A 13499-nucleotide genomic window follows, 5' to 3' on the forward strand; every position below is an offset into this window, starting at 1 on the left:
TTATTTCATTTTTTTGGGTGGTTCTCCCATTTCCTGGAAGATAAAGAAACAACATACTGTCTCTCGTTCTTCGGCTGAAGCAGAGTATCGGTCTATGGCTTTCACTTGTTGTGAATTAGCTTGGTTGAAGGCTTTGTTAAAGTCCCTTGGTGTTTCACATTCTTTACCGATGCGTCTTTACTGTGATAGTCAGGCAGCGCTTCATATTGCTGCCAATCCTGTTTTTCATGAGTGCACTAAGCCCATTGAAATTGATTGCCACTATGTACGGGACCAAATCCATGTTGGTAATATTGCTGCTTCTCATGTTCGTACTTCAGAGCAACTTGCAGACATTTTCACAAAGGCGCTTGGTCGACACCAGTTTGAGAATATCCTTCGCAAGTTGGGCATTCGTGATCTTCATACTCCAACTTGAGGGGGAGTATTGGGAACGTGTGCAGCAACTAACGTGTGCATGGAGCAACTAACGTGTGCATGTGCAGTAACTGTTGTAATATTCTCTTTGTATAGCATTTGTATTCCATTAGGAATAGAATGAGCATATTTAGGAGACTATTTAGAAATTTCGTAGCTATCTTTAATTTTGGGTATAGATGTATATATGAATAACCGTGTAAGATACAATGGCGATACATATTTCTTCCCCTCTCACAAACGTTTTCATTATACACTATAATTAATAAATGAATTACTCTAAAAAAAAAATTCTGGAGTTTTGAATTGCTGCCATCTAATCTGACCACCAGTAAAAGGCAGAGTGGCTTCTTTTGGATGATAGTTGATGTATAAAAATTATTTTATGCCAGGATGTGACTTTTTTAGGACTCAGCGTATCTTAATAAATTGTAATTAAGTTGCTAATCATTTAATTAAGTTAGATTTGCTATTAGACATTGTAGATTAATAGTTCTTTTGTTGAGGAGTTATGGGCGACTCGCTATCAAGACTGACGCACTCGCTGGCTTTCCTTCATTGACACATGTGTTACTTTTTTGATTTGCGTGTAATTTTAAATTAACCTTAAAATATTAATAATTCTTAGTATTGTTTTACTAGAATTATCTTTATGTATAGTAAAGTTACCATGATATCCTTGCCCCCTCACCCTCTCGCCAAGTCTGCCGCTGCAGCTTGCTTTTCTTCCTTTTCTCCTTCAATGGAAGCTTGAAAAAAAAGAGATAAAGGGGAAAAAAAGGTTTAAAAACAAAGTCTTCCTAAGAAATGTAAAATAAATATTTATTTTAGAAAATAAATAACAAGATATTCTTTTTGCTAAAAAGATTATCGCTCCTCCACTTGTCCTGATTTCATATTTAATATAATATTTTGTTTTGAACACGTTGTCGGATCTACATGATTTGGATAATTTTTATTATTTATTTTCTAAACTAATATTTTTAAAATTTCGTCAAGAAAAGGATTTATTTATAATTTTTTTTCTCTTTATCTCTATTTTCCAAGCTTTCATTAAAGAAGAAAAGAGAGAAAAGTAATTGAAGAAGAAGAGAAGCAAATTGCAGCGGCAGGAGAACACGAAAAAAATTTGACGCGAGAGAGAGGAAGAGGATATTGTGGTAAATTCAGTATGCACAAAAATAATAATATTAAAATAAAACTAAAAGATATTAATATTTTGACATTAACTTAAAATTATACACAAACCAAAGATTAAGACATGTGTCAGTAAAGGATGCTAGCGACCGAGCCTATGGGCGGCTGTCGCTAGCCCACCTCTCTTTTGTTTTGATCGAAAATTTTCGCCAAGAATTTAATTATTAGCTTTAAGCTTTTGTATCCTTATTTAATGAGAATTTTTCATTAAAAAAAAATATATTTTAAAAAAATTTCTTTTAAAAAGGATGAATCAAGAATTTAAACAAAGCCTCGATCCATTTTTTAGCCCGCTATTTTTACTTATTTGAACTAAATGATCAAGTTAAAAAAGGTGCTTAAAAATTATTAAGTCAAATGCACTCAAAATTTGTTCCACAAGTGCTCTCAAAATTTGAGAGTAGTAGTTGGTTGGACCCTATTTCTCTCTCAGTTATATAATTAAAAAAATATGGGTGAGATCATTATTGAGATCTTCATTAACGTGAATAAAGTAAATATCTCTTCAATATTAACAATCATAAAAATTTATATACCAATGTAAAAAAATAATAATAAAGCTAGTTGAACTTAATTTAATCACTTGAATATTTATAAAATTTTAATTAGTTCCAGAAAAAACATCAACAGTGATTTTTGAAGAATTAATTCGTAGACACCGATTTAAAATCATATTTACCTTTTTACAGCACATAATTTTTTAAGATCCTCAATTATTTTCTTTCCTTTTAAACACGATGGATTCTGTTTATATTCTTATTTAAATAAGGTAGAAAGGCTAAAAGAAGGAATTAAATTATTTTGAAGAATCATTTCCAGTGTTGTTTCCACACCAAGGCAGCTTCTTCCTCCGAAACACTCTCTGCTCTGTCGCTCTAACCCACAGCTCAGCTGTCTTCAAAATCACTTTTTCAAAAGAACCAATCTCTTTCAGTATCCCACTTGACGCATTTTCTTCATCAAAGCTTATCAATCCGTTTGTTTCCCGGGAAAAAAAAGAAATGGTTTCCAAGTATTGTACGAGACGAGGAAAGTTCAGATACTTGGCCTCGTTTCACTCAAATTGAAGACCAACCAAGTTTGTTTATTCACGAATATCTTATAAATCTAACAGCTTTTGCTCCTCACTCAATGAGAATCCGTCTTTGTAATTTCAATGTCTAGACTCTAGACTCTGCCTATATTAATTCGTGAAAGCGATTGCACTGCCCACATTTGGAATATCATTGGCCCTGGTTTGGATTTGGGTCCCATTTTCTGCCTAAAAGTTTCAACTTTGAAAATCATTATCCATTTTTCCTTTTACTCCACCTACACACACAGGAAATTCCCCCCCCCCCCCCTCATTTACAGGTCATTTGTGTCACCCATTTTTTTTTGTTTTTTAATTAGGTTCAAATCATACCCTAATCTCTTTACTCAACCATCAACTACTGCTTAACTGTTTGCTGCTATTGTCAAAGTTGAACATGGGATTCTTATGTTATAGCCATGGTGGTATTCTATGCTGGCTTCTTGAATTTCTGCAAGCTTAGCTTGGCTGTCTCTTTCAGGTACAAAACAATGAATATTAATTTCCTTCTTGAATTTTATTTGTTTCATCTTCATGTCAATTGCTTTAGTTGATTTTAAATGCTATTCTTGAAATTCGTACGCTTTAGTCTGTTCTTACCTACTAAATTTGAAATGTGTTTTAAATCTTTTGGTCTCTACTGAAACGGTCACTGTCTTGAATGTAATTAATGTTATTTTCATAAGCTGTATCATGCTTGGACTTGAAATTTTTGACACTTGACTACTTTTTTTTCACATGTAAATTGCCTGAAAATATGCTAAATGTGGTTCAATAACTCCAATGTGCTTATCTGAGATAGATGTTTAAGGGGGTCAGCATACTCATTTGTTTTGTTTTTGTTGCATCTCCAAAGCATATTCAAATATGCTTCAACAGGATACGGTCTTTTGCGGTTCACTTTTCATGCTGTGTGTCTCTATTGGGTTGTTGCTATTTCAAGTCGTTGTTTCTGACATTCCATTGGGTTCAAAGCTCTCTGTAGTGGAAAATGACTTGTGGTTATCTTCAAATGGTGATTTTGCTCTTGGATTCTTCAACCGTTCTGATCAGCCTAATCAGTTTGGTATTGGGATTCGTTTCAATTCGAGATCTATTCCTGTTGACAAACAAACGGTAGTTTGGGTTGCTGGAGCTGATGCTGCAGTTGGTAATAGTAGTAGGTCTTTTTTTCAGCTTACACAAAATGGGGAACTGCTTTTGTTTGATGGCTCTGGGGGAGTCCCTGTGTGGACTACCAAAACAAGCCAATTGTCTGTTGCTTCAGCAGTCCTCCGAGATGATGGCAATTTTGTTTTACTGAATGACAAGAAAGAAATTGTATGGCAAAGCTTTGATACTCCAACAGATACACTTCTTCCAGGGCAGAAATTATCTGTTTCTGAAGGTCTCAGAGCTACTAGCAGAAACCCCGTATCAAGTTACTATACTCTTTACATGAGTGATTTGGGTCAATTAGAACTCAGATGGGAAAGTAGTATTAATTACTGGAAGAGTGGTGGACCTTCCCATTTGAATCTTAGTGCTGTTCTCACCTCTAATGGAACCCTGCAGTTTCTTGATCAAAATTTGGAGCCAGTCTGGTCCGTCTCTGGAGCAGATCATCATGAATCAGTGAAGTTCCGGTTCCTTAGGCTAGATCTGGATGGCAATCTGCGCCTGTATTCGTGGGTTGAAGTTTCACGGTCATGGAGATCAGTTTGGCAGGCTGTTGAAAATCAGTGCAATGTCTTTGCAACCTGTGGTGAACGGGGCATCTGTGTATTCAATTCATCTGGATCCCCAGACTGCAAGTGCCCATTTAAGTACAATTCTGCTTCTAACTCGAAATGTTTGCTTCCGAATCAGTGCAAATCTAGTTCCACTTGGGTTGAACTCGAGCACACATTACTCTATGGAATGTACCCAGCAAACGATTCAATTTCGCAATCTAGTTTACAACGATGCAAAGACATGTGTCTGCATGATTCACTGTGTATGGCTGTAACCTTCACAAATAATAGGGCTGCAGAATGCCGAATGATAACAACCCAATATGTGAGTGGTTACTCAGACCCCTCTATTAGTTCTGCTTCTTTTGTCAAGAAGTGTCCATATTCTGACCCGTTAGCTGCTGATTTCACTTTCCCAATGAACTCTGCACCAATTTCTCCACTCAGGCAATCTTATCGGCCCTGCATTCGTTGCCTAATCGGGGCAGCTTCAGGCGCATTTGTTGTGTTTATTGTAGTTCACATATGGATTGGTTTTTGGTTGCACAGAAAAAGAAAATTTTTAAGGAGGAAAGCTGCAGTAGCTTTCAAAGGGCCCGACTTAAAGGGTTTGATTATGTTATCCTTTTGTGAAATTAAGGAGTTTTCGGAGAATTTCAAGTACCCAATCGGACCAAAGATGTTCAAAGGCATGCTACCGCACATTGACAACCAGCCAGTTGCTATCAAAGAGCTGGATACAACCACAGAACAGAGAAAGTTCCGTGGTGCAGTGTCAAAGATAGGGAACATTCATCACAAAAACCTGACCAAGCTGGAAGGTTATTGCTGTGAGTTCAGTCACAGATACCTTGTCTATGAATTTGCCCAAAATGGTTCTATTGACAGATATATAGAAGATTCTAAGCTATTCAAGAGGCTGACATGGAAAAAGAGAGTTGATATATGCACAAGTGTGGCGAGGGCACTTTGTTATTTGCACACTGAGTGTAGAGAATTTGTAAGCCATGGGAATTTGAAATGTGAAAATGTGCTCTTGGATGAAAATTTTGAGGCCAAAGTTACTGATTTTGGCCTTGGGATTTTTCATGGTGATGCATCAATCTATGGTACTTCAGCAGGGAAAGACGTAGAAGATTTTGGCAAGATGGTGTTGATATTAGTAAACGGATCTCGAGAAGTTGAAGATGTTTGTGAATGGGCATACAATGAGTGGATGGAGGGGCGGCCAGAGACAATAATAGATAAAAGAATCGTTGGTGGGGTGGATCCAGAGAAGTTGGAGCGTGTTCTGAGAATCGCATTTTGGTGTCTTCAAAATGATGAACGAATGAGACCTTCCATGGGTGAGGTACTGAATGTACTAGAGGGCACATTGACAGTTGATCCTCCTCCATTTCCTTTTGCATGCCGAAGGCCAGTGGAGGAAGAAGACTCATACGAGTCAAGCTTGGAGTCATATAGTGCAACTGAACATTGAAAGCCTGATACATTTTGTTGATTTTTCAATCTCATTTTGTGAATAGTAGAACTGACCATGCTTGGGACTGACAACTTGGCCTCTGCTCATTTGTTCATTTTACCTCCTATTGATGCGAATGCAAAATCTATTTCTGAGTGAAATTTTCCTGAATACATATATTTCCATATGCACAATCGTGTATCCTCATTCATCTGTCCAATACTCTTCACTTAAGTTTTGGCCATCATTTCCAGCCTTCTTTCGCTATGCGTATGCATTAGTGAAGTTTTGACTGCACTTGACAGTGAAGCTGTGACAGCTATTTGTGATGCCAAACTTAGAACTACAGATATTGAAGCAGCAACCTCAAGTACTCTTCATAGGTTTGAATTAAAAAGTTTTGCGATTTACCATACTACTTTACTTTTTAGCTTCTTGTTGTTGATTTCCTTTTGTAAATAAAAAAAAAAAAAAGTTTCGGCAATATCTATTGTAGCTTGTGGGAACACTATGAAGTAGCAATAGGACCTACGGCCAGGCATACAAAATGAATAATGACCTCCAATGAATATCAAGATATACCGAGGAAATGTCTGTCTTAACTCCAAAAATTATGCAAAAGGACCTTATTATATTATACATTTATTTTCTATAAAATCTGTGTTATGATGCTCTATTTTTAATTGTTGCCTGTCTGACTTGTTAAAATTTTAAATTATATGTCACAAGTTGGAATTATTTTCACAATCAACTGACCTGTCGTTTTTTCAAGTTATAGCTACTTACACAATTACTATTTTTTTCCAGTTATTACAAAATTGCCACATGATTTATTAGAGGGTTGTTCTTCTAATTTTATAATTTAATTTTCATCCCTTTCCTATAATTTCTTCATCTCCAATTTTCTCTTCATTTCTCTCATGGACACAAATTTGTGAGGGCAAAGAATTTACTACTCATTTTAAATATATTTATTTTTAGTTTATTACTTTTCTGATTCAAGAAGTTAAATTCACAAAATATTTAACTTCTTGTAATATTTTGTGAAGTCGCATCAAGACCCATCAGTTTTACATTTTAGAGTAATGTCAGGCGTAATTTCGATAGTACTTAATTTTGTTTTGTATTTGTATTTGTATAATAAAAATTGAATATTGTTGGGTAATGTATATTATCTATATCCTTCCTAGATTAAGTGCATATTCTTTTTCTTACATATTAATGAAACGTTATTTGAAATTTAATTAGTTAAATATTATAGTAATTAGGCCTTTAAAATAAATACATAGTTATAGTAAAGCGAAATGTCTTTAGCCCAACGTTTAAAAAGAAAAATCCTCACTTGGCCCCTGTCGACAACTAATAATTCTACGGAGAAAATTGATCCTCATTTCTTGTCCTTGATTATCTTTTCACTCTCTTTATCGTTAGAACATAAAATCAACTTCAAGAATTCAGCCATTTTTTTTTTAATCTGTGCATGAACTATGAGCCATGCACTGGTTTCAACGTGATGATCAAATTAGAACAATCAAATGAATCTTCAATTCTGTGGACAGACGGAGCTACGGGTAGACACAATTGTTGACTTGAGGTCAACGGTCAAGCAAATAGACTGAGAGAATTGATATGATAATTAAATCATGATGAAATTTTGATAAAAACACACTTAATGTAATATATATAATGTCGTTTTGGAGGAGTTTAATTTTTTGTTTTAGTGTATTTTTCTCATGATTTTGTTAGAGTTTAGATTCCTAATAATTTTTCTCACATCTCAAGGGCAACTTGATAAAATTCTTTTCAGAATTTCCCAAAATAAAAAGAAAGAAAATAATTGGAATATAACAAAACGCTACCATTTATATACAATAGCCCGAACATGAGAATTAATTTCTTTTTTCGATATACTGATATATTATAATCAGAACTCAACTAATATGTACAATCAGAGATCAGTAGAGACTCTCCTTAATAATCTTATTATGACATAGCCTGAAGGTCAATCTTCACTTGGTACTAGAGGAAAATCTACCCTTATTTTAATACTGGAGAGAGATATATTCTATTTCAAATGCAGAGAGATAGGTAAACCTCTACATAAGAGGGAAGTTGAGTCCTCACAAGTATGTGCCTAAGGTTAATATACGGTAAAATATGGATTACTAATTATCTAACTATCAATCCATAATTGGCAAAAGATAAAATTAGTTATTGGGTGCATGGATTGGCAAAACATGAGAATCAACTTATACAATAAAATTGTGAAAATCAGTACATAGATGACACGATTCCATTTTATTAATGTGTGGAGAGTTGTGTGCATGTTGTCCAAATCAGTCCAAGTTAATGCATTTAATTCTTGAGTTTGTTGTTTGTTTTACCTTTTTTAAAATAAGTAATGAGTTTGTTATTGATCAATCATCAATGTATCATTTTTCAAACCGAGCATTAAATGCATTTGTTGATGACTGAAGCCAATTCCATTGGAGCGACACTTTAGAGGTTATATGATTTGAGAAACCCCAAGTCGAAAATAATTAGTCCCAATTGAAATTTAGCCATTTAATTTAGAAAAGTTCTACGTTTCATGTTTGTGCAATTTTAATGTATTTGTAAGTGCACAAGCCTGTTGAAGTATAGCTATGAATAATGAGATCGAATCTACAGAGAAAAATCCTCACTCGACCCTGCTAATTCTATGAAGAAAATTGATTCTCATTTCTTGTCCCTAATTATCTTTTCACTCTCTTTATCGTTAGAACATAAAATCAACTTCAAGAATTCAGCCAATTGTTTTTTTAACTGTGCATGAACTTTGAGACATGCACTGGGTTTCAACGTGATGATCAAATCAGAACAATCAAATGAGCCTTCAATTCTATAGACAGACAAAGCTACGGGTAGACACGATTGCTGACTTGGGGTCAACGGTCAAGCAAATAGACCGAGAGAATTGATATGAGAATTAAATCTTGATGAAATTTTGATAAAAATACACGTAATATAATATAATGTCGTTTTGGGGGAGTTTAATTTTTTGTTTTAGTGTATTTTTCTCATGATTTTGTCGGAGTTTAGATTCCTAATAATTTTTCTTACATCTTAAGGGCAACTTGATAAAATTCTTTACAGAATTTCCCAAAATAAAAAGAAAGGAAATTATTGGAATATAACAAAACGCTACCATTTATATACAATAGCCCGAATATGAGAATAAAATTTTTTTGATACACTGATATATAACAATAAGAGCTTAACTGATATGTACAATTAGAATTTGGTCGGAACTTTCCTTAATAATTTTATTAGGGCACAGTCCGAAAGTCAACCCTCACTTAATTCTAGAGGAAAACCTACCCTTACATTAATACTGGAGAGAGATCTAGTCTATTTCAAATACAGAGAGACAGGTAAACTCATATATAAGAGAGGAGTTGAGTCTTAACAACCATGCGCCCAAGGTTGATACGTGGCAAAACATGAATTACCAATTATTTAATTATCAATCCATAATTGATAAAAGATGAAACTATTTATTGGGCGCGTGGGTTACCAATGGGCTACAACTAAACGTGAGAATCAACTTTTTTTTTTTATAGTCAACGTGATACAATAAAATTGTAAAAATCGGTACATAGATGATAATATTTCATTTGGTACATAGATGATAATATTTCATTTTATTAATGTGGGGAGTGTTGTGTGCCTATTGTCTAAATCAGTCCAAATTAATGCATTTAATTCTTGAGTTTGTTGTTTGTTTTACCTTTTTTAAAAAAGTACTGAGTTTGTTAAAAAAAAAAAATACTAAGTTTGTTATTGATCAATCATCAATGTATCCTTTTTCAATCCCAGCATTAAATGCATTTGTTGATGACTGAAGCCAATTCCATTGGAGCGAAACTTTACAGGTTATATGATTTGAGAAACCCCAAGCCGAAAATAATTAGTCCCAAATGAAATTTAGCCATTTAATTTAGAAAAGTTTTACGTTTTATGTTTGTGTAAATTTTAATGTACTTATAAACGCATGAGTTTGTTGAAGTATAGATTATGAATAATGAGGTCGAATCTACAGAAATTGTCAATTTTAGAAAATAAAATCTAATTTAAGTTAATTGTAACTCTATCCTAACTAAAAAGAAAACTATTTTGTTTGAGAAAACTAAAACTCAGACGCAAGTAAATTTAAAATGAGTAAAGTAATGCAAGAACTCAAGAGATTGAAGCTATTGAAATCCACCATAATTTAACTTATCAATTATCTAATTACCAATCAATTCCTAATTTTAGAATGATAGCTAGATATCAATTTAAGTCCACTCATGAACATAACAATTGAGTCCAATTAAAATTAATCTTATATATATTATTTTTTTGTTTAATAATACATTATCTAAGCATCCCATATAAAAAATATTAAATAACAAAGAGTCAAATTTTTTTAAGTACTCTTTGTAAACAATTCAATAAAAGATATAGAATAAAAAAATAATCATATACAAACTTCATGGATCCAAATATAAATTCAATCAAATATTAATCCTAATAATCAATAATACATGATAAAATTAATAAAAATATTTAATAATATTCAACCAAACATATGAAACAAGAATCATAAACATTAAAAACACACATATAAGGAATTAATTGAATAGAAAGTAATTTATCTCATTCAATAAGGTACGATCCTTGACTCTAGGACAGAAGTTTAGTTACTAAGAATAAAAAACAAAAGATAAAACCAATCATGAGAATTAATCGAAGCGGCTGGCTCTTCTCCAAGCCGTGGCTTCTGCTCTGCTAAAGGCGGTTCCCCAACTTTGGTCCGCTTCCCCTTTCAAAAGCCAATGGCTTTTTATTTATTTTTTATATATGTTAGAAGTCAGCCGCCATGCGTGTTAAGCCACAAATCTTTATTAAATTCTAATTCACTTGCGTACATTTCCATCAAAATAACGTAATTTAACCATTAATTGCTTTTATTTTTCTTGACCCCTCTCGGTGGCTTTCCTTACGCTTCACGAATGACAAAGCCGGTGACCACCAAATCTTCCATATTTTCTTACGCTCTCCACACAATTTCCCAATCCGTGCCTAGGGATGGCAATGGGGAGGGGAGGGGAGGGAAGGGGACCAATCTCTCCGTACTTATCCCTGATATTTTACGTATGTCTCCGTCCCCTTCCCGTCTCCGTCATAATTATTTGAGAGAATCTTCATCCCCTCCCCGAATAATAACATGAAATCCCCGATGGTCCCTGATTTCCGAATAACTAATATATTTTTTGTTTTCGATTTTGAGTTAATCATATTAAAATAAAAAATTCAAATAAAAGTAAAGTTAGAAATATATCTTACATTAATATCCATTACAAAAGTCACATACATTAAATTAGTAAGTAATGCAGTATGTATGAGATATAAACTTTTTTTACAAACTATCATGAATAAATTAATAGTCTAATACAAAATTGTTACAAATAAAATCGAATTTAGATTCAAAATTAACTTTTTCAATGGTGGCGTGGACACTTTATAAATGTGGACTATTCCCTTTACAGCACAATAGTTAAGTCGGAGCAAATCAAGAGCAAATATTAAATTAAATTAGTTTATATTAGATTAGATTAGATATTAAAATTGTGATTCGCTGTGGGTAATTATAACATCTAAAAATAAATAAAAAATAGATTTAAGTTTAAAACATTTAATGAATATTAAAATTAAAACAAAATTTTTGGGCTAATAGAATTTACCCGGCTGTTTAATGTGCTAAATAAAAATTTAGGACTTTAATTAGTTAATTAGGCCTAAAAGTTTAATAATATAAATATTTTGATATTTGTTATTTTTACCAATATTTATAATTTTATAATTCAAAATTTATAATTTATTTACTAGTAATTTTAAAAAATTAAAATTAAAATGGGGAAATGGGTAGGGGATGGGGATTCTACCTCATCCCCGTCCCCTCCCCGAATAAGAAATTGGGTAAAAAAATTTACCCCGTCCCTTCCCCGAATAAGAAATTGGGTATGAAATTATCCCCATACCCTCCCCAAATGAGGAAAATCCCCGAGAGTACCCGTCCCCGTGGGGATTTTTGCCATCCCTATCCGTGCCCATCAATTTCATTTGTTTCCATTTTATCTTTATTTCTTTCAGGATTCGATTCTTTATGCACATTTACATCTTAAACTTCAATTTGTACCCTGCCCAATAAAATAATTTAATTGACAAAAAATTTAAATAAAACAAAATTAAAAAAAATGAAATTAGAATGGAAAATCTATCAATAATTTATGCCGTCATTTTGATCTTTATAGTTATAGATTTTATATTATAGATCTCCACACAAAACTGTAATTTGATGTTTTCAGCTATATAATGTTATTTTCATTAAAAGAAAAAACTAAATGATCGAATTGACAAGATGTTAAATGTTATAAATTATAATTAAAAAACATCACAACCTCATATTTTATAGTGGACGCCAACATCTTGCCTCAGCAAATTGACTGATTCAAATTAATAAATTTTAACAAGTCATCGTGGTTCTATATTCTCCCAATATATTAAATGTTATAATAGACTTTTATGTTGAATAGGATTCACAATTTGAATCTACATTCTCCCAATCATTTGTGCAATCACGCCCTATTAATAGAATAAATTACAACAAAGACAATGTTGCTAAAACGAATGACATACTATATATTTGATTAATTGATTTCAATTTATAAAACAATGTTGAATTATTTTTCTAATATCAATTTGTATGTCAAAACTCATTTTTTTCTTTAACAATTTAATGTTAGCAATTAGATAAAGTTATTAAAATTTTAGAAAGATCTAACTGATAAAAAAAAAATCAAAGAAAAATGAGTCATTGTCCCCCTCCATATAAATTTACGTTTTCTCGAGAAAAGAAAATGAATGTTTCATTCTTGATATATCTCATATTACTCAATAATTAATAATTCTCCGTAGAAAATTAATTCTTGTTTGATGTCTTAAAACCATCGGCGACTTTCATGAAGCGTGCTCAACCAATCAAAACAATCAGATCAACCGAAAATTTAATGATTGAGCAACCCTAGGTGATTTATTTTTTATTTTTTAGTGATTACGTGTGATTTTTTATGCAAATAACATTACTCTTAGTACTTTGTTTGAGCCAACCCCATGCAAAATTTAAGTTGGTTTTGGAATCCTCATGGGGTAACAGTCTTTGAACAAGTTTTTTTATAATATTAATTTGTATGTTAAGAATCGTATTTACTTAAAATATATAAGTAATAAAACAAAATCCTAAGAAAAATTAAAATACTCTCGAAATAAGTTTTTTTTTGGAGAATAAAACAAGTATACAGAAGTATTGATACTCGAATCGAAATATTTGATATAATGGTGATAAAATAATTATAAAATTATAAAGTATTATAATGTTAAGTAAAAAATTAATGCTGCACAATTTTATGGTTATTTTATTACCTTTGTGTCACCATTAAGATTCTTTATCATATTTGTTGATGTAGATGTCTTCGAACAGTATTTGGATTTTTTTTCGCTTACTTAACAGAAAATTGTTCCTTGAATTTGTCAAAACAATTAAATAAATTTATGTGGG

General features: G+C 32.4%; 1 protein-coding gene across 1 annotated transcript; it reads left to right on the plus strand.

Annotated features, from left to right (window-relative positions):
* The first annotated feature begins 2405 nt into the window (after positions 1–2405).
* Positions 2406–6021, plus strand: LOC102606746 (G-type lectin S-receptor-like serine/threonine-protein kinase SD3-1). Its single transcript, XM_006493859.3, has 2 exons — positions 2406–3167; positions 3543–6021. Exon 2 carries the CDS (start codon positions 3554–3556, stop codon positions 5876–5878), a length of 2325 nt encoding a protein of 774 aa, XP_006493922.2. The 5' UTR covers positions 2406–3167; positions 3543–3553; the 3' UTR covers positions 5879–6021.
* Positions 6022–13499: the final 7478 nt, after the last annotated feature.

This window comes from Citrus sinensis, chromosome 9 (assembly GCF_022201045.2).
Source record: "Citrus sinensis cultivar Valencia sweet orange chromosome 9, DVS_A1.0, whole genome shotgun sequence".
Lineage (NCBI taxonomy): Eukaryota > Viridiplantae > Streptophyta > Magnoliopsida > Sapindales > Rutaceae > Citrus > Citrus sinensis.